The sequence below is a fragment of the Gobio gobio genome, assembly GCF_949357685.1.
Source record: "Gobio gobio genome assembly, chromosome: 17".
In the NCBI taxonomy this organism is placed as follows: Eukaryota; Metazoa; Chordata; class Actinopteri; order Cypriniformes; family Gobionidae; genus Gobio; species Gobio gobio.
Window position 1 is genome coordinate 5028619 of NC_137110.1, and position 21434 is coordinate 5050052.

General features: G+C 35.6%; 1 protein-coding gene across 1 annotated transcript in view; it reads left to right on the plus strand.

Moving 5' to 3' along the window:
- Window positions 1-1009: 1009 nt before the first annotated feature.
- mmp24 (matrix metallopeptidase 24) overlaps window positions 1010-21434 on the plus strand; it is a gene marked incomplete at its 3' end in the record, with an annotated part of 62312 nt that continues 41887 nt past the window's right edge. Inside the window, exon 1 of the mRNA XM_079840908.1 lies at window positions 1010-1358. Within this exon, the coding sequence (XP_079697034.1) occupies window positions 1233-1358 (126 nt within the window). The 5' untranslated portion in view covers window positions 1010-1232. The remainder of the gene's footprint in view (window positions 1359-21434) is intronic.

Genomic DNA, 21434 nt, shown 5'->3' on the forward strand with positions numbered 1-21434 from the left:
ATGACTAGCACTAAACAACATTAGGTAAGACTTTATTTTACAGTGTCGTTGTTAAATATGTTGTTGTACTTTGCTGTAAATTATGCATAATTACATGCAACTAACCCTCAAACCTTAATCCTACCCTAACCCTGTTCATTAATATTACTCAGTACGTAAAAACTGTAACAATGACACCTTAAAATAAAGTGTAACCCAACATTATTTAACTACATGTTCTACGCCCACCCAAGCCCCACATTGAATCAAAAACAGCCTGCGCGATGTGGTTCGAATCCCGAGCAAATGATTCAGATGAACCGGTTCTTTATAATGAATCATATTGTTTGGAGTGGCTAGGCTACTGAATTAATCTAAACTCAGTACTTAAAGCAAATAAGTACAATTACTGATTCAATATGACAACGCGTAATTGGTTGTAGAGCTTTTTATAAAATAAATAAATAACACTCTAAAACAACCCAAGTTGGGTTGAAAATGGACTAACCCAGCAATTGGGTTGTTTTAAGCAAACATTTAACCCAACTGCTGGGTCAAATGACCCATTCACTTGGGTTAAAACAACCCAAATGCTGGGTTAAAACAACCCATTCACTGGGTTAAAACAACCCAATTGCTGGGTTAGTCCATTTTCAACCCAACTTGGGTTGTTTTTAACCCAGCAATTTTTAGAGTGAATGCTACATCACCACATTAATTTATATAGGTATCGAATATTTTGCACAATGTCTTGTAAACACACATTTTAAATCTAGATTTATTTCTGATTGGGTTATTGTTTTGAGAAATTTTCCTCTATACCTCCCTCAGAGAGAATCATAAAGAGGAAGCATAACCCGAAGCGTTACACTTCTTTTATTTCCAATCCCCTTTTAATGGAGGTGGTGAAGAGTACAAGTAGCCTATTTACCGATTTTTTTTTTTTTTTAAATAAACGACTCGTTCAAAAGAACCGACTCGCTCAACGACTCGGACTCCCGCGTGGGGCTGTGCGCGCTGACGGTGCTGCATTCGCTCGAGCTCATCAGCGGCGCAGCATCACTTGAACGCACCACCTTGAGAAGAGACGCAACACACAATGGCATGCGAATTTAACGCTTGAACGAGAAGAAACGCTCAAAGCACCATCGGGAATATAGGACGCGCGTTGTGTTTCTGAAATAATAAAGACCATACACAAGAAACAAGCCTGGAAATCAACGGCGGACGGTGGGGGGAATTCGGGGACAGTCATGGCGGGGGTGGGAGCCAGGGGGAGAAAGACGGGACTCCCGGGGTTCTGTTGGAAAACGTGCTATTTCCACATTCTCTTCTGGGTCGTGTCTGTTTGTGGAGAAGAGAGGACCTTCATTGTTGAGGTACGTGGAGAGAGATGTCATGTCCACCATCCTCACCTCCACCGCGCGTAAAGCGAGCTGGTCCATCTGGGTAGCTGATGAATGAACTATATATTCAAACGGTTTTATTAGCTGAAGTCGGTCAAACATAGTAAATAACTACTGATATAGGGATGCATGGATAAATAAGCCAAAAGAACAACCAAAGATATTCTTTGATAAATATTTATTTTTCGTTTTAAACAGATAATGGCTAATAATCACCATTAAAAACATATGCTTAGTGGTACATACCATACCCGAAAATCGTAAACAAGTATGATACTACAGGTAAAACAATAACAATGCACCCCAAACCATCAATATCTGAATAACTCTATCATATTCGAATGATATTAAAATGCTTGATTATTCTTAATGATTTGCATTATAGTTGAAATGCAACAATAACAATGCAACCAAACCATCCACATGTGAATAAATGTACCATATCTGAAAACAGTAACACTCTTTGTATATTACATTTGTCAGGTAAAGCACATAAGCACGATTAAAAATGATGTACCAATCCATCCATATCAAAAATACATTTACCTTGTTTTGAAATTTGTGATTTTTTTGTATTTGTGATACAGCTATGCACATCTGCAGCAATGCAACCAAACAACCCACATGTGTATGAATTCTCATTATATCTCTCTGCTCCGTTTGCCTTATATTCGGCCCCAGACAGACATTAAGTGTGAGCTCTTCCTGGAAATACAGCACACTGAAGCCATTATCAGGTTGCCAGTAATTGTATAATTTCATTGCGCCACTCACTCCACATGCATTCCCTTATTATACCCCATATATCTTCGTCGGGGAGCAACACGTTCAAGGCTTTATGCTCAGTGCAACGTTAGATACAGTGTTAAATACGTGCATCTTATTGAGCAAAGACAGAACAAAGAGCTTCAGTTAAGATGGAGATTAGCTAGCATAATAATTTTCCTTAAGGACCCAATAACTGTTTTGAATGATAGAGGTTGCATTTATAGCCACGTAATGCTTTTTGTTTTGATGTGCAGCTGCTGTCTTTGTGTGTGTGTGTTCCAAATATAGGTTCCTCCATAATTGATGGGAAAGGCAGGGATGCTTTTGAGTAGAGAGCCAGAGCTCACAACAGCAGTTCTCCTGGATTCAGCTTTGTTGTGGCAATAGGTTACTTGGTGAATAGAGACCTTACCATTTACTCTGTTATGTCATGATATTTAAAGATAGAGCGTTTCTTAATGGCATAAATTGCTTGTCGAAAGGTTGATTTTCACTGCAAGTATAAACGGCTATTACAGTAGATGAATAGGTTGTACAAATGTTGTGATATGTAGGTTGTTATTAATGTATTGTGTAAGCAAGACCGAAATCAACGTGCATGCATATACTTTTATGTCCTAAACGTTTCATAAATGGCGATATTATAGATTCATTGATATTTCAAGAGTTTGTTGTTTCTGTTCCCATGCCAGGAGTGTTGTAACCCTCGGTTTCTTTGTTTCATTCATGAGCGGGACTTGTAGCAGGTGGCTTCAGCATGATTGCACGTAATAGCTACATGCACCTAATGTACACTGATTCATACGGCCACAGTTTACTTTGATTGATTCATTACAAAACAGCGCAATCACATTATTTGGCTTTATGACCTAATTTTTAATTCATAAGATTTGTTGTAGTCCCTAACTTGCATAAACTGATATTTACAGTCTTGGGGGGCATTTATACAACATCGTTTTCAACAAAAAATTGACGTTTTTAATACCTTTTGTCTGTTCATTTACATGACAACAGAATTTTGGGGGCCTGAAAATGCAACTTTTGCGAAAAACGATACAGTTATGATCTCCATGTAAAAGTGACATCATGCGCATGCATATTATGTGTTCAACAGGGGTCAAGGAAGCCTATTTGACCAAAGAGCCATTTTAAAATGTTTGGTTAAAGGGTACATAACACACAGTTTCTGCCAGTCTAATCTTGAGTACCTATAGTCATGTTGATCCTTCATATCTCCCAAGAGTCTTTAGTTTTATTATATTTATATAAGACAGATACGCTGTACCGATTCTGGGAAGATGAATATGTATTTAAACTGGGTCATTTATGTAGTAGAAATGTGAAATTATTTTTGAATTTGGTGCCTTCTAGACTGAGAAAAGATAGAACATTTATTTTTGTCTCATGTGGATGAAAGACAACAACTCCCAGAATGCACTTGCTTCGCTGCCCTACGAGGCCACACCCTACACCTCCCCCAGCGTCGTTTTGATCTTCATAATAATACAATACTTTCATTCAGTTAGAGAAGAAACACTACAATTAAAAACCGAACGTGTCTTTTCAATAAAGTGTGAGTGAGCCGAACGAAAGTCACAGGACAAATGTAGCAGGAGCACGAGAGGGAAGTTGAGCTGAGCAGAGCTGAGGTAACGTTAAGCGCGGCATCATTCTCAGTGTGTGTCCAGTGTGGCGCATTTTCTGATCGCATATGGAAGCTAAACTTTCATAGGAATTCAATGAAAAGTTTAAACACTCACTTTGCTCTGCACCGCTCCGTTATGAATGCCCGATCCAAGCGCATTTACATTCTGTGAGTGAGATCCCTCCGCTGTGGGCGGGTTGATAACATGAGGAACAGCTCCCTCTACTGGCTGTAGTCTATAGTCTCTGGCCAAAAATCGTCCGATGAGACAAAATGACGATATTTGCGTCATCTGAGGATTTTTTCCAGAAATAAAATGCATAATTCTCTCATCTCAGGGGGATATGAGGGGGGAAAGTACCATAATTCAAATATACTACAGAGTTTCTACTGATACAAAGCTTAATGCTAAATCATGTGTGTGTGTGTGTGTGTGTGTGTGTGTGTGTGTGTGTGTGTGTGTGTGTGTGTGTGTGTGTGTGTGTGTGTGTGTGTGTGTGTGTGTGTGTGTGTGTGTGTGTGTGTGTGTGTGTGTGTGTGTGTGTGCATGCTCATCCGGGAGAAGTGGCCATACAAGGAATTCCGCCCTTTATGACATCATACAGGGCCATACTAAAAAAAAACGTTCTGAAACTTATTCGAATCCTGAAGGAGTGTATTTGGCACAGAAATACTCCGTCATACGTCCAACTCGTTTTTTGAAATGTTGGCCATGTTTAGCATGAGAATCAACTCTTTAACAGTGTAAATAAGTCAGAATGCATGAAATGGCATTAGACCCCGACCCCCCCCCCCCCCCCCCCCCGACAACTAAAAATAAACAAATATGCAAAAAACAATAAATAACAAGTTGCAATATGGAATTAATTGTGCAGGGCTTTCACTGTGAGGTTGTTACCAACTGAGGAGTATGATCCTCTTCTTGTGTGTGTGTGTGTGTGTGTGTGTGTGTGTGTGTGTGTGTGTGTGTGTGTGTGTGTGTGTGTGTGTGTGTGTGTGTTTACGTGTACAGCATCCTGTCAGTAGTGGATCTTTCACGGCTTATCGCGCTTATCAGCAGACCTGTTGCTGTCGGTGGCCCTGTCCCAAATGGCACACTTCATGTGCACTTTCGGTCTTGTGTACTTACAATGGCCGCTGCGTGCGTGTGTCCGTTAAGTCCACGAGACCGCAGGGTGTCCCATTTGTCATTTTAGGTCTCAGAAGCGGTCTAAGGGCGCTTTCACACCTACCTTGTTTGGTCCAGATTTTCAGACTTTTCAGTTTGGTCCAAATCAAAATTGCAGGTGTGAAACCTCACCTGGACCACGGTCCGGACCAAACAGACGAAATTTGGTCCAACAAAAAGAGGTCGTCTCGCTCCGGATCAAACTGAACAAAGGTTCGGCTCGTTTCTAGTGTGAAAGCATTTTCTGTATGGTTCGTACTTTCAGACCATTTACAGGAAGTTCCTGTTTATGTTTAAATATTATAATGTTATTTTTAAATTTCATCTTGGCTACATTGATTATGAAAAGTGAAAAGATGCGCAATATCAGAAGACAGAAGGTAAGAAATTATTTTGAAAAAAATGTATGATTTTGCTTAGAAAGCCTTTCTTTAATGTGAATTTCGTATCTGTGTCTTAATTTTAATCAAGATAATTGCCTGGATTTAATAAATAAGAAGCAAATAGTCAATAGCAGACAATAATCGCGGGAGCGATCACATGCTTTGCACATGAACTGGAGCACATCTCAAATAAACCGAAACTCAGCAGCTACTCGTCTCACAAACATGAGAAATATGTGAATATAAAGCTTGAAATGTCCACTTTTAAACGTAACGAAAAGAAAATAGTTAAGCAATGTGCACTGTTCAATAGTGGCAACGATATGCGTCCGTTGATTCATTCTTGTCAAATACGCTGACGTCAGACGCACGTCTGTTTACAAACCAATCAATGTCCAGATGCCGCCCACATAGATGAAGACGAGTGGACACAAGTGTGTCATGTTCAGTTCTTTAGTGCGCTCACATAATTGCAATGTGAAACCAAACCAAAACTAACCGAATGTATAAAATGTATCAAAACATGAACTTCGGTTCAGACCTTGGAGCGGACTTTCAGGTGTGAAAACGCCCTAAAGTACCGTAAAGATTAGTCCGGTGACGTAGAACTGCGTGCGTCGACTTTAAAGTTCCCACTGGATTTCGTCCTTTGCAAATAAGTTTAATAAAGCCTGAACCTCGTCGTCGGCCCATCGGTCATATTTTTTTAAACTCCATTGTTGATTCGAATAGCAATCAACTCTTACTGCACGCACCGCAACAGACAAAATAGTGGTTGAAATAAAATGCCGTGTCTAGTCGACCAAACAAAATGCTGCGTGAACTTAACCAATCAGCATGTTCAGCGCCCAAGTCCCACCCTTGAAAGTTCCTGAACTTTGAAAAAGTACTACCTCGCGAGCAGGGCCATTTTGAAGTCATCATCTGATTGGTTGAATTATACAGGATTTACTGGACACGTGTGTATCTTGTTTTTTAACAGTCCGCCTTGAAACAAAGATGCCATGAAGCCAAACCCCCTCATGGAAAAAGAAATCCGTTTTGTTTACAACTGTGACAATGATTGCTTATCAGGATCAACTAAACGCTGGATTTTCAAAAGTATGTAAAATATGTAAAGTTTATGGCATAGACTCTTTGAAATGCGTCCAAGAGTTTTACCAGTCTGTAATTGTAGACACTTTGGGCCTCATTCATGAAACTTTCGTAAATATGTGAGCAAATTCTGAGTAATTTTTTTCGTAAAATGGACATTTACGAAAACTCTCCTTCAGATTCACAAACGCTTCGTATACCACGGATTCGGTCGTTAAACGTGTGTATATTATTGAATTCCAAACATTCGCAAATAGGACGCACGTGCGCACTCATTCATAATTAGCATAATCCCCGCCCCCTGAGTTACAACTGCAAATGACGTGTGCAGGAACACTATGGAATCTTCTGGATTTCTTTCTCAGATTTGGCTCCAGTATTTTGCATAAATGATAAAGAGACTAATTGGCCATATGCCTAGCAATAAATATTAAATTATCATGTGTCCATCAAAGCATTCTAGCCAGCTAAAAACGCCTGGTGCTCTTCTGAAAACGGCCAGCTGGTGGTGCTTGAAAGTGCTTTGCAAGGGCAGCGTTTTTCCATCTGAGATGCTTTGATTGCTATGAATATGATACAGAAATGTGTTACTAGCATCTCATTTAGAAGAATATAACTGAATATAAAAAATGCAGTAAAAAGCAATATTCTCCATTATTGTTGTTCAGTCGGTATACAAGTGCGATGATTGGTCGGTGTAGATTTTGTAAAAAGTGACAGTGACGAGTGCTGCCTATTACCCAACGATGAACAGTAAAAAAAAAAAAAAAAAAAAAGGCCGGCCAAATCAACTATTGAAATATCATTATGGTACATAGTGCATCAAAATGCAATGTCATCAGTTTGCCTAAATTAAAACACAGAATGCTCAAATGTTTTACGCAACATTTACACGTGGTAGGGAGCAGGTGTACATTTCTTTCGTACCAACTAACATTTTGAAAATACGAACATTTTCGTGAATCCGAAAATTTACGTCAGAGCGGCTTTACGAACGATTTACACACAAATTCGTTCTTCTCGTGTTTCATGAATGAGGCCCCATGACGATACATTTTCACGCCTCTAAACATGACACAGAGCAAAACGAACTTTTGGCCAATGAAAGCTTCTATGGAGTTTAGACCATAGATATACATAATAAAAGCTAGATGTCTTACGGCGGAGTCTCTAACGTCATCACCGGCGGCCATCTTGTCACAGGCAGGCTCTGTAGTCCCTGATGTAAGGCGAGTGATCTGCACAAACACAAATACTCTTGACGTGAAATCTTGACGGATTTACAAATGGTTTGGTTTCTTACAAACGTTATTAACGTGGCTATAATTATGGATGCTTAAACAAATTATGAATAATTTTTCATAAGTAGGCTATGCAGTGTCATAACTACATCTCTGACGTTTATAACAAACCAAACAGTTTGAAAATCGGTAGAAAATTTAGCAAGTTATGGTTATTTAAAAAGTGCAAGCACCATGAAAACAATGTTACGAGCGAGCGAGCTGACTGTGACAAGATGGCCGCCAGGTGCGGACGTCGACCTCCATTGGCCAGCAGCGCGGACGAGACATCTAGCCTTTATTATGTATATCTATGGTTTAGACCTTCTGCTGTCAGCCTGAAGGTCTGGCTACGCGAGACTAAAAGCCTGTTCACAACAAGGACAATAACTATAAAGATAACATTAAAGATATATTCCTCAATATTAAAGAATAGCAGAGTTCATACCACAGCTATAACGATAACCGCTCAGAGAAACGATATCGTTGGAATCACTTTCAGAGCGATTTTATCCAGCTGATGAACGATAAAAACAGTGAGAGCCAATCAGAATCAATCCTGCTGTAACAAGCTCGATTATTTAAAGGGTTAGTTCACCCAAAAATGAAAATTCTGTCATTAATTACTTACCCTCATGTCGTTCGACACCCTTTAGGCCTCCGTTCATCTTCAGAACAGAAATTAAGATATTTTAGTGTAAATCTGATGGCTCTGAAAGGCCTCCATTGGCACAATGGCACGGTTCACTCTCAAGACCCTTAAAAGGCACTAAAGACGTCGTTACAAAGTCCATCTCACTACAGTGGTTCTACAATAACTTTATAAATCGGCGAGAATAGTTTTTGTGCGCAAAAAACCCCTAAATAACAACTTATATAGTGATGACGATTTCAAAACACGGCATCATGAGCTTCGAAGCGTTATGAATCAGTGAGTCGAATCAGCAGTTTGAATCGCCAAATTTCAGCAGTTTGGTGGTTTGACACGCGATCCGAATCATGAATCAACTCACTGATTCATAACGCTTCGAAGCTTCATGAGGTCTTGTTTTGAAATCGTCATCACTATATAAGTCGTTATTTAGGGTTTCTTTGCGCACAAAAACTATTCTCGCCGATTTATAAAGTTATTGTAGAACCACTGTACCACCTGCCATTGTGTCAATGGAGGCCTTTCTGAGCCATCAGATTTACACTAAAATATCTTCATTTCTGTTCCGAAGATGAACGGAGGTCTGACGGGTGTCGAACGACATGAGGTTAAGTAATTAATGACAGAATTTTCATTTTTGGGTGAACTAACCCTTTAAGTGACAGACACGCACATGTGCTTAGTGTAAACAGAACGAAATCTGCTGGTGTGGTCGCTAATATAGTTATCGTTATAGTTATCTTTTATATGTATCGTTGTTGGTGTGAACGGGCTTTAATAGTCACGAAGTGTTTCTTTACAAAAGGACATCGCCAACTACTGGCCTGGCAGCAGAATACAGCATTTTTAGCCGTTTTTACGGATTCATATGAATGGGGATTGTTTTTACAAACCTCGTCTATGTGAAAATGTTCAAAAACGCAAAGTTTTCCATTTTAGTACATCAGTGTCGTGTAAAGGGACCCTTAGAAAGGGTTTCTGTTTGATAAAAAAATTTGTGGGAAAATAGGTTTTGATGTCAGTATCAAAACTAAATAATCTGATCATGATGATCCAGTTATCTGCTCATTCTGTTTTCAGTTATTAATCTTTTAAGACTATGATATCAGATTAGACCATATTACATAGATTATATCTTCCTATGTCAGGCTTCATTCTGCTCCACTGGACTAAATAACTTCAGTCGTCAGAGAAGCAGTGATTCGGGAGTGGGTTTGGATGCGTTTGCTGCAGTTTGTTTGAGTTGTGCTGAACAATTACCAGCAGTTAAGATGCTTTTTGGAGTACCAGAGTTCTGGCCAACCGTAAAGAAGCGTCTGCTCCTTTACTGAAGCAGATTGATGACAAAGAACACAGTGGAGATGCTAATGAGGAAAATGATAATGGTGATGGCAGTCGGGGAGGATGAAACTCTGTTCTCTTACTCTTGTTGTAAGTCATGCATTGAGTAGGCTGCTGTCGATACTAGTTTTGGATTTCCTTAGAGCTGGTATTTATGCTTTGATTACTGTAGTATCCCTGGCAAAGGAAACACTTTATTTTACAGTCCCGTTCCCCATGTACATACTATGTACTTATTAGTTACCTTATATTACGCATGTAGTTACCTTTATTACCATTCCTTCTTAGGTAAGTACACTGTAAGTACACATACTATAAAAAAAATAATATATTTTTTAAATATTTAAATATTGCACTTGTATATTTTCATGCAGTGTTATTTTAGTATTATTTATATATTATTATAGTATTTATTTATATTTTTAATAGCTTTTATTTTTATATTTTAAGTTTTTTATTAAATTTTAGCTTACATTTTTGTTACTATTTTTTGACTATTTAAAAAAAAAAATACATTTCCATTCTGCTTTAATACATTTTAGTTTTAGTTATTGTAGTACTTCCACAATTTTTTTTTAAATGTTCGCCTTGGCAATTCACTGATATATATATATATATATATTAGGGCTGTCAAAAGATTAATCGTGATTAATCGCATCCAAAATAAAAGTTTGTGTTTACATAATATATATGTGTGTACTCTGTTAATTATTATTTATATATAAATACACACACAAGCATGTATATATTTAAGAAAAAAATATTATTTTTATATATAAAACATTTATATTTAAATATATTATAGTTTATATAAATGTATATACAGTATATACATGCAAATATTTCTTAAATATATACCTGAATGTGTGTATTTATATATAAATAATAATTAACAGAGTACACACACATATATTATGTAAACAAACTTTTATTTTGGATGCGATTAATCGCGATTAATCTTTTGACAGCCCTTATATATATATATATATATATATATATATATATATATATATATATATATATATATATATATATATATATATATATATATATATATATATATATATATATATATATATATATATATATTTGTGTATATATATATATATATATATATATATATATATATATATATATATATATATATATATATATATATATATATATATATATATATATATATATATATATATATATATATATATATATATTTGTGTATATATATATATATATTTAAATATGAGTTTCCATCAGATATGTATATTTTATCTTATTTAAGCTTTATTTCCAATTAACAAAAAACCTTTTAAAAGTATTAGTCAACAATAACAAATTTGAAATTTGAATTGAATAACAACACATTTTTTTCTGATTTCTGAAATTAATAGTCATATAATAGATGGATACAGTCTATAAATGACATCAAACATCAACATGAAGGCAACATTTCCTGATTAATAAAACCCTTATTATATGTTAAGGGTTAATATGTTATTTGTATTTACATTTATGCATTTGGCAGACGCTTTTATCCAAAGCGACTTACAGTGCCCTTATTACAGGGACAATCCCCCTGGGGCAACATGGAGTAAAGTGCCTTTCTCAAGGACACACTGATGGGGACCACTGGGATCGAACCAGCAACCTTCTGCGAATCAGTTCCATGGTTTAACCCACTGGACCACAATCTCACATTTATATGATATGTTAAATATCCTGTTTCACATTATGGAAGTAAAATGGGTTGCAAACGGGACTCTTGGAGGCGACTTGAGTTTTGACTCGAATTATGATCTTGAATTAAAAGTATGCCGGTTATGTTTTCTGAATGTCGTTTGACAAGGTGCAAAAGTCTTGGTCTGACAGTGACGTCTGTTGTAGTGGATGACAGCTGTTATCTGCAAAGGTCAGAGTTCACGGGGCAAAAAGGATATGGTCGTCATCAGAACATATTCATCAAAGGCAAAGAATATTGGTTCAGTGGTATAATAATGGGAATGACAATAATGTTAATAAATCTGCAATTGCTTTTTCCTGACTTGCTTTATCGCCAGAAACAACACAGGAATCGCATAGCACCAACTTTCTTGTTTATCCAGTTTTGTCTAGTTTGTAGATGTTGTATTTAAAGGGGCCAGTGTATCGAACTACTGTCTGCACATTAGAGCAATCCCAGTGTCTAATCTAATTAAAAAAGGCACAAAAACCCAAACCTAAGCATTTCTGAGGTAAACCCATTGAACCATTTGCTTTGATTCTTACAGGAAGTAGATTTTTCAGTACTTAATACAGCTCAATACACGGCATAATGGAGCTTTTTGGTCATTTGGTGGTTGGGCTCCACTGTATATACAGTCGTGCAGGATTTTCAGTCTGATTTAGTTCTGTTCCTGAGCTATCAATTGATTTCTCCGTCCCGTGTCTAGCCCATCGCAGAAACGAAACCTCTTCATTTCAGAGTCTGAGAAGCTGCAACCCGGCGAGGTTAGATCGCTGTCTCCATCTGACAGTTTAATTTTAGCCACAGGAGCAGTTAAGACCCACCAGTTTGTTGGATTTGGATAATAAATGCTCAGCGGTTGCTTTCTGTAATGACCAGCACACATTTACTGTACAACAAGGACTCGGGAGCATTGTGAGGAAATTCATTCAGTTTTTAGAAAAGCTTCATTTTTCGAAAGGAGATTTTAGGCTGTTTTGGTGTGGCAGTGGTTTAGCCGCATTGTGAAGCATGCTGGGTAGTTGTATTGTTCAGTGGAAAATTAGCGTTTTATTGAAGATCTCACTGAATCTATGTTTCAGATTGTGCGAGATGTCCTAAAAGTATGTATGTATATAATAGAACACCTGAAAAATACAAAAAAAAGTAATTACAAAAAATTATATATTTCCTTGTTTATTTTGGGAAATCATAGCATTCTAACATTTTCTACAATTAAACACCTACAATTATCTATGTTATTTGCAAGATTAAATTATGTGTAATTTAATTTAATTTCCATTTAATTTAAAGTAAACTATTGTAGCTTCTGTCTGGGATGCCCCATCACAGACTGAGAACATTATTTGACACATATTATTAAATATATAGATTTGACTAGCATCAGTGTTATTATTGTTAACAAAAACTAAAACCAAAAAAAAATCTTTACTTGAAACGAATAATGTTAACTGACATAATATAAAATATAAAGAAATAAACTTTTCTTATTTTCATTTAGTTTCATTAACATGGGGTACCAAACTAAAACTGAAATAAAAAATTATAAAAATTACAGACACAAAAGCTATATTTAAAAAAAGACAAAACAATAGAATTACTAAAACTTTTAACAACATTTTTAATTAAAGCAGAAATAAATTGAAAATATTAACAAGTACTATATAGTTTCTCTACATTCTAACATTTTCTTTTTTATATGCATTAAAGAAGACTTTATATATATATATATATATATATATATAAGACTATATGATATATATTAAATAATTTTTTTATTGCGTACTGTCTGTGTAAGATCTGTGAGCAGTAGTTGTGATAATGTCTCGATTTGAGTTAGCAGGCTTAAGACAAAATGAAATATATGTATATTAGGGCTGTCAATCGTTTAAAATATTTAATCACAATTAATCACATGATTATCATGAGTTAACTCGTGATTAATCACAACTTAATCACACATTTTTATCAGTTCTAAATGTACCTTAATTTAATATTTTTCACGTTTTTAATACTCTAATCAACATGGGAATGGACAAATATGCATGCTTTATGCAAATTTATGTTTATAATTAGTGAAGCCATACTCAACAGAGCATGAAGACTAGACATGTATCAAAGGTCATAGATGTTTTTCAAAGAACTTGTTCATGTCTCTTAAGCCTTAGCTTAAAAATTCAGAATAAGCAGTGATTTCTCTCATTTTAAAATAGAAAAAAAGAATGTTTTTACACTGGGAGTTTAGTTCAGAACGGGGCACGTTTGGATGAAAAATGGGTAAAGGGAAAGCTGTCATGCAACCCGAGACTACCAGGTGCTCTGAGTTCGGTTTCACTCGAACTGCACCGCGATTCATGTTAACAGTGTGAGAAACACGGACTCGGGAGTGCTCTTGTTTAGAAAAATAACCTGTATCTTTTTAGCCGATTGTAATTTGATATGAATTTTTGTTAATGCGTAATTAACGCGTTAATTTTGATAGCCCTAATATAAATATATTGAGAGAGAGAGAGAGAGAGAGAGAGAGATTCTATAATTGTAGATACTTTTTTCATTTCAAAAAGTTGTGGGAAAAAACGAATTTATGTTGTTTGTCAACTCTGTTACATACCAATTAGGCAACATGTAGAAATAACATGGTAACAGAGTTTGCCTGTAACAGATTTGGCATTTTTAAACTTTTTAGCCAAAAACTCCACTCGTTAGCATGAATGCTAAGAGCACATGGCACTAATTAAATCATGATTAAAATACTTGTTTTGACATAATTTCCTGTATCTTACATATGGTGCGTTCAAGTCCTCCTGTGAAGTTTGTATTTATGAGGTAGGAAGTCGTGTTTACGACGTCATGTGTGTTGAAGTCACTTTCGTCGGAGTAAGATGGCGGAGTACTTTCTCTTAATTAATCACACAAGGTTCTTAAAATCTACTTCCACTGAGCGCTCTCTTCTCCCCATCATTAGTAGACACTGCTGATTGGCTATAAGTTTGTTTTGGTACTCGGCCAGAGACACTTTTCTAAAGCATTTTTGAAATACCACTTACCCACACCGTTTAAAACTTTATCGTTACATATTTTATTGTTATATTATGCTATCATATGCGATTGCTGTATATAGAAAAACCTGACAATATCACTGCTAAATACCTTTAAGTATTGTTATTTCGCCATGTTTCTCACTGACACGCCCCCAACTCGTAAAGATCGGGGATTAAAGAAAATCCAGACTGGTATTTACGACTTTATGGTGGGCGTTCATGTGCGTTCAACTCATAAATACGATCTTTACGACATGACGAACCAAGACTGTAGCACTTCTCTCAGAAACTGAAGCCTCCGCGTCTCGATCGCCCCCCCGGTGGTTGGTCCCAGTATAGCTCATAAGCCCCGCCCCTCCAAGATGCGAGACAAAATAAACAATCAAATTACACTTCAAATAATTTTTTCCAAAAGATGGTTTCTGTCATTGTAGGCAGTTTTTATCACGATTATTTAATTTAAAGTGTTCGTTTTTTAAATAAGTTTAGTTTTAGTGAGTTATGATGCTATAAAAACGGGGTGTGTGACGTCATGATTGACAGCTTAGATTGACGGCTTCTCTGAGTGAAGTTGTTTCTAAGGCACTAACAGACTTTTTTTCGAGATTTTTGTGAGGAGATCGGAGCTTTAGCTTTAATTTCTAAAATTTTTAATAAGATAAAAGTTATTTTTAAACAATTTAATATTGTAGAATTAAATTGCTATTTGGGGCTTTTATAAATCAAATAAATGAAATATTGTCGAAAGAAAAGCATACATAATGATACATGATGGACTAATTCAGACAACAAGAAATCATGTCTTTCCGCTTTATAAGATTATATTGTTATGGCCTGTAACATCTTGCGATCCATGACAATGAGTAACAAATTATCAAAATAATAAAAAATATAACCATTTGAAAAAAGCAGAGAAAAAAAAAGACTTTGGACACCAAATGTACCTGCAATTATAGAATCACCCCCACACACACACTGTATTTAATTGTATGCATTGACTAATGCCTACATTTTGGTGGCATTAGTCTCTGAAAAGCTTGGCTACAAGTGTCCTAAACCTATAATCTGCTGAGAACAGTGAAGAGAACAATGAAACAACCACCACTACCTCACACAATGGCATTAATGCGACAAAAAATGCCTAATTTCAACCTAATTTCATAACATTTTATTTAAAGTATTAGACTTCTTACAAAGATACATATACATTTAAACAACAATACCATGTTTTTTTGTATATACATGTTTCATGTATAACGGTAATTCCATAGTGTTTTCTGAAGTACCTTGAAGTGCCATGTAAATAATACGGTTTTATACATAAATATGGTAGTAGTACAGTACCATAGTAGTATATATATATATCATAGTACTACAATCTGTGTACAATACCGCTACAGTACTTGGTGTAAAGGTTAAAAAACAACATTTGATTTGGCTGTGTGTGGATATATAAATGTAATATTTACTTGCCCTATTTCTTTTCCCTGACTGTGAGATATGTATTTCGCCATAGCCTTTAAAGGATGTTAAAGCATGTCAGAACCTCTGAGTGTGTGAAGTACACACTGAAACACACTCCAGTATGTGTGCTGAACGCTGCTCCGGTCCCTAGCGGATCTCATGTGGTGAAGGCTGTGAAGGGAATCTATTGTTGTGTTTGCTTTGTTCTCTCTTGACGGCATTATGGTATTTTTTCTGTTTATTGTAGGACTAAAACACTGTTGTGTTTATGACTTATTCTGTTTCCTGTCGTAGAAGCTGTCGTGTTTGTTAGTTATGCTAGTATGCGGTGAGAGACAGCAGTCCGACTCCTCGCTTTGACTGTGCAATTGATGCTGGGAACTAAATAAGGATGGCACAGTTTCCTCACATAAAAGTCTAATTCGTCCTGAATATGTCTCTTCAGGAGACCACATGCTGAGGGAGAAATAAAGTAAGAGAGGGAAAAAAAATCACAAGGCCAGAGAAAAACCTAATTAGTTCTCACAAATCCTGTGCTAGTATCACCACTTGAATTGAAATTGGTGCATTGCTTTTGTATGCATTTTGGGTGTGTGTGCAGTGTTATGTATGTTGATTTGTCAAACTCATGATTAGTAGTGCTCATACTTAGTGCTAAGAGTTTGAACAAACGCTATTTTAATTTCATAACTCAATTTGATTCACATTATTAGGCTCAATATGTAAGAGTTATAGATCAAAATATCCAAAAAAGAACGTTATATAAAACTTGTGAACTTACATTATACCAAATGTTCCCAAAAATGTTTAAATCCACCGTGCGTCGCCTGTCAATGACGTCTTACCCATAGGCGTAAATAATGGGGGGTTGGGGGTCAGGACCCCCCCATCTGAGGGTTGTTCCCTCCTAAAAATATCATTAAAAACCACACGGTGTATTGTAAATAATATAATCATATATACTAAAAAATAATTGTGTAAGTAGTAAAGCAATATAAACGCAAACGGGGCAAAAATGCGTTTTAAAGGCCCACTGAAGTGCCTTGAAACGCGCAGCATTATTCAATGTGTTGACGTAATTTCCCCTAAAACGTCTCCAGCTGTTAGAAGCTCCTCCTCTTTTTTGAAACAGCCAATAGCGTTTCGTTAATACCACGGTTTGACTAGAGCCTTTCTGTTTGGTATCATCATAATCTCCTCCATATCGCTTTGAAATACAGCATTTATGTGCAGAATTTAAATGGGTCCGATATGTTTTGTTGTCTGCGCCGACTCACGCATATGATCATAATATTTAAGTTTAGAAACATTTTGAGTCCCCCCTCTCTTGCCTCACAGTGGTTTGGTCCATCGCTTTAAACATCGGATGAAGTGATTCTTTTCTCTTTAATACAGACGATGCTGAGTTATTAATAAATTAGCAATAACAAAAAATTTAGATTTTTGAGCGATTGTTGTTTTGGTAGCTTGTTGTAAGTCCCCCACTACAACTAACACGGTGATAAGCCTATGTGTGTGAACTGATATTGGGCTAATATTGTAAATCTACCGTTGTGTTGGTGTTTTATACTAAGTGGAAGAAGAAAGATAATTTAATAATTATATTACCGCGTGGTGAACCTATGATAACTCCTAACGACAACTACTACTTTGTGTTGTTGGACAAAGATAATGACAGAGAAAAGAAAAACGAAAAATCATTTTTCAGTGCACCAAAACGTACAATTTTGACTGTATTATTTGTGTCCCCTTCAAAAATTGGCCTTGAGAAATGTTATGTTAGTCTTATTGTTTGAATGTGGTTTTCTTGATTCACCGCGAGTGACGTTTTTACCGCCTCAGAGACAACATTAATATAGCATAATCAGAGAGAGCTTTCTCCATCATACAATATATTTTAAAATTAATTGTATGTCATTTAGCAGCAGTCATTTAGTCATCCTGTTTTTATTAATATGATATTCTAATATCGATTAGAATCCTGCTTCACACCAACGTAACGCTAATAAAACTATAATAGAACTATAACTATAATAGAAACTATAATAGAAGAGTCAAGACTACAACTCCCATGATTCCTCGCTAATTCACAGCGTCATCGAGCTACGCCTTTGTTTTGAATAAGCGACCTCTAGCGGCGAAAACTTGCATACTGTCCCTTTAAGCAGCTTTATAGCAATGTGCAAAAACACCCAGGACAACAACATACATAGCGATGTGTTTTGCACAGCATGACCAGCACTTTTTTTTACATTTTGTAAAGTGTAAAAAATGTAGTTTATTTTGTGCTGTTACAGTCATTATTCATGTAAAATGCTTGAATGCAATGACTTACCTTTTGAAAAAGAAGTGAATTGCACCTCAAACGTACACAAAAAGTATAATGCTGGGTTGTTTTACCCAATTTTGGGTCAAATATAGACAAACCCAACCATTGGGTTAAAACATTTAATTAAGAAAATGTAACCCAATAGCTGGGTTTGTCCACATTTGACCCAAATTTGGGTTAAAACAACCCAGCATATTTAAGAAAAACTATACTTGGAGATAAGATAATATTAATGAAATAAAAGGCCACTTAAGCTTACTTAATTTACTGTGTACTATGTTTCTTTACACCCCTCTTAATCATTTCAAATTAAAAGTTTTTCTTTTTTTCTTTAAAGTGCATTTTAAGTCATTGTTAAATCTATTTTGAGGTGTTGACTAACATACTGTACTAAAGCACGTAAAATATTTTTAGTTGTAGTAGTGTGTTATTCAATAATACATTTAAAGTTAAAATATTTTAAATGTACTAAATTGCAATTTCATCATTACCAGTGTGTAGTTACAAATATATACAAGTACATGACATACGAGTTTCAATATGAATTACATTAAAGGATATTTTAGTTGCATAAATGCCTGTCAATATATTCAGTAGTGCACTTTAACCATATTTCAAAGACAATAGAAGTAATTAAGAAATTATTACGTATAAAAAGTAGGGCTGTCAAAAGATTAATCGCGATTAATCGCATCCAAAATAAAAGTTTGTGTTTACATAATATATGTCTGTGTACTGTGTATAATTATTATTTATATATAAATACATACACAAGCATGTATATATTTAAGAAAAACATATTATTTTTATATATAAAACATTTATATTTATATATATTATAGATTATATAAATGTATATACAGTATATACATGCAAATATTTCTTAAATATATACATGAATGTGTGTGTATTTATATATAAATAATAATTAACAGAGTACACACACATATATTATGTAAACACAAACTTTTATTTTGGATGTGATTAATCGCGATTAATCTTTTGACAGCCCTAATTAAAAGTCCTACTTAAAGGTATAGTTCACCAAAGGTATCATTTACTCACCCTCAAGTTGTTCCAAACCTGTATGAGTTTCTTTGTTCTGCTGAACACAAAAGAAGATATTTAGAAGAATGTTTGTAACAAAGCAGATAGAGCAACTATTGACTACCATAGTATTTTTTTTCCTACTATAGTATGGTAGTCAATCTGCTTGGTTACAAACATTCTTCTAAATATCTTCTTTTGTGTTCAGCAGAACAAAGAAACTCATACAGGACTATCCCTTTAAGTTGGTCAAAACAAGCACTAATTGCATTAATATGAATTGAAACTATAATATATTTTAATTTAATTGCAAATAACATACAATTAAGTGTCCTAAAACATTCCATTCCATTTGAACTTGTGGATATTCCTTTAAAGTATATTATTTCTGTAATAAGTGTGCTTCTTTTTCATAAAGGTGTTGTTTTTTGATATGTGGTTAACGTGGTTGCTCACAATAGATGCAGCTAATGATGGATTTTAGACTGTTATGGCTAATAATTGTTACTGCGGGTGGCGTTTAAAGCATCTGATCTGTATTTTTTGGTCTGGAACACAAACAGCATCTCTCCTCTTGGTCTTTGTCTGAGCTCCCCTCCCCCACGTCTCCATCTACTGTACGCTCTCATCTTCCTCCCTCCATCACTCTACCTCTCCCCCTCCCCGTCCATATCCTTCGCTTCTCTCTCCTCCGTGCTGCTCTGTTTGTCTCGCTGCCTCTGCCTTTGTCTTTTTGTTCTTCGCTGTCTCCGTCTCTGTCCATTTCCCTCTCCAGAAATGTCATTATCGTTATTTGTTTGGCCCTTGTGCCACTTGTATACATGGAACAATTGCGAAAGGACAGGAAGTGATGGGAAAAGAGGATCGGGAAATGATGCGAGTCAAACTTGATGTCACCCGCCATGGTTCAATGTGTTTGCTAGGCCATGGCTTTAGCACTAGTATTATGTTCTACGCAAGCCAGACATCAGGCTTAATGCATATATAGGGCTGAAAAATGTGTGTATCAACGATCAACACATAATATTGTGTTGGTCCCCCTTTTGCTGCCAAAACAGCTTTGACCCGTCGAGGCATGGCCTCCACTAGACCCCTGAAGGTGTGCTGTGGTATCTGGCACCAAGATGTTAGCAGCAGATGCTTTAAGTCCTGTAAATTGCGAGGTGAGGCCTCCATGGATCGGACTTGTGTGTTCAGCACATCCCACAGATGCTCGATTGGATTGAGATCTGGGGAATTTGGAGGCCAAGTCAACACCTCAAACTCATTATTGTGCTCCTCAAACCATTCCTGAAGCATTTGTGCTTTGTGTCAGGCGCATTATCTGCTGGAAGAGCCACAGACACCAGGGAATACCGTTTCCATGAAAGGCTGGACATGGTCTGCAACAAGAGCTGCAGTTTTGGAGATGCTCTGACCCAGTCGTCTAGAAATCACAATTTGTCCCTTGTCAAACTCCCTCAAATCCTTACGCTTGCCCATTTTTCCTGCTTCTAACACATCAACTTTGAAGACAAAATGTTCACTTGCTGCCTAATATATCCCACCCACTAACAGGTGAAGAGATAATCAGTGTATTCACTTCACTTGTCATAATGTTATGCTTGATCGGTGTATGTACAGTATATTTATACAGACACGCACATATACATACAAATCTTTATATCAGGTGTGATTAATCGATTTGACAGCATATATATATATATATATATATATATATATATATATATATATATATATATATATATATATATATATATATATATATATATATATATATATATATATATATATATATATATATATATATATATATATATATATATATATATATATATATATATATATATATATATATATATATATACACACACACACACACACACACACACACACACACACAAACAGTAAATATTATTTTTATTGTATTATTACATTAAATATTAACCAAAAAATATAAAAAAAATATTAACTACTATTGTAGTATTTCACAAAAAATTGTATTTTATTAAAGAAAAATATAATTCATAATAATTAAAATTTTATTTTTCAGTACAACTGTAAAATTACATGACTAATACTTATTTATTTTCTTCTTTTTCATTTTTTAAACATT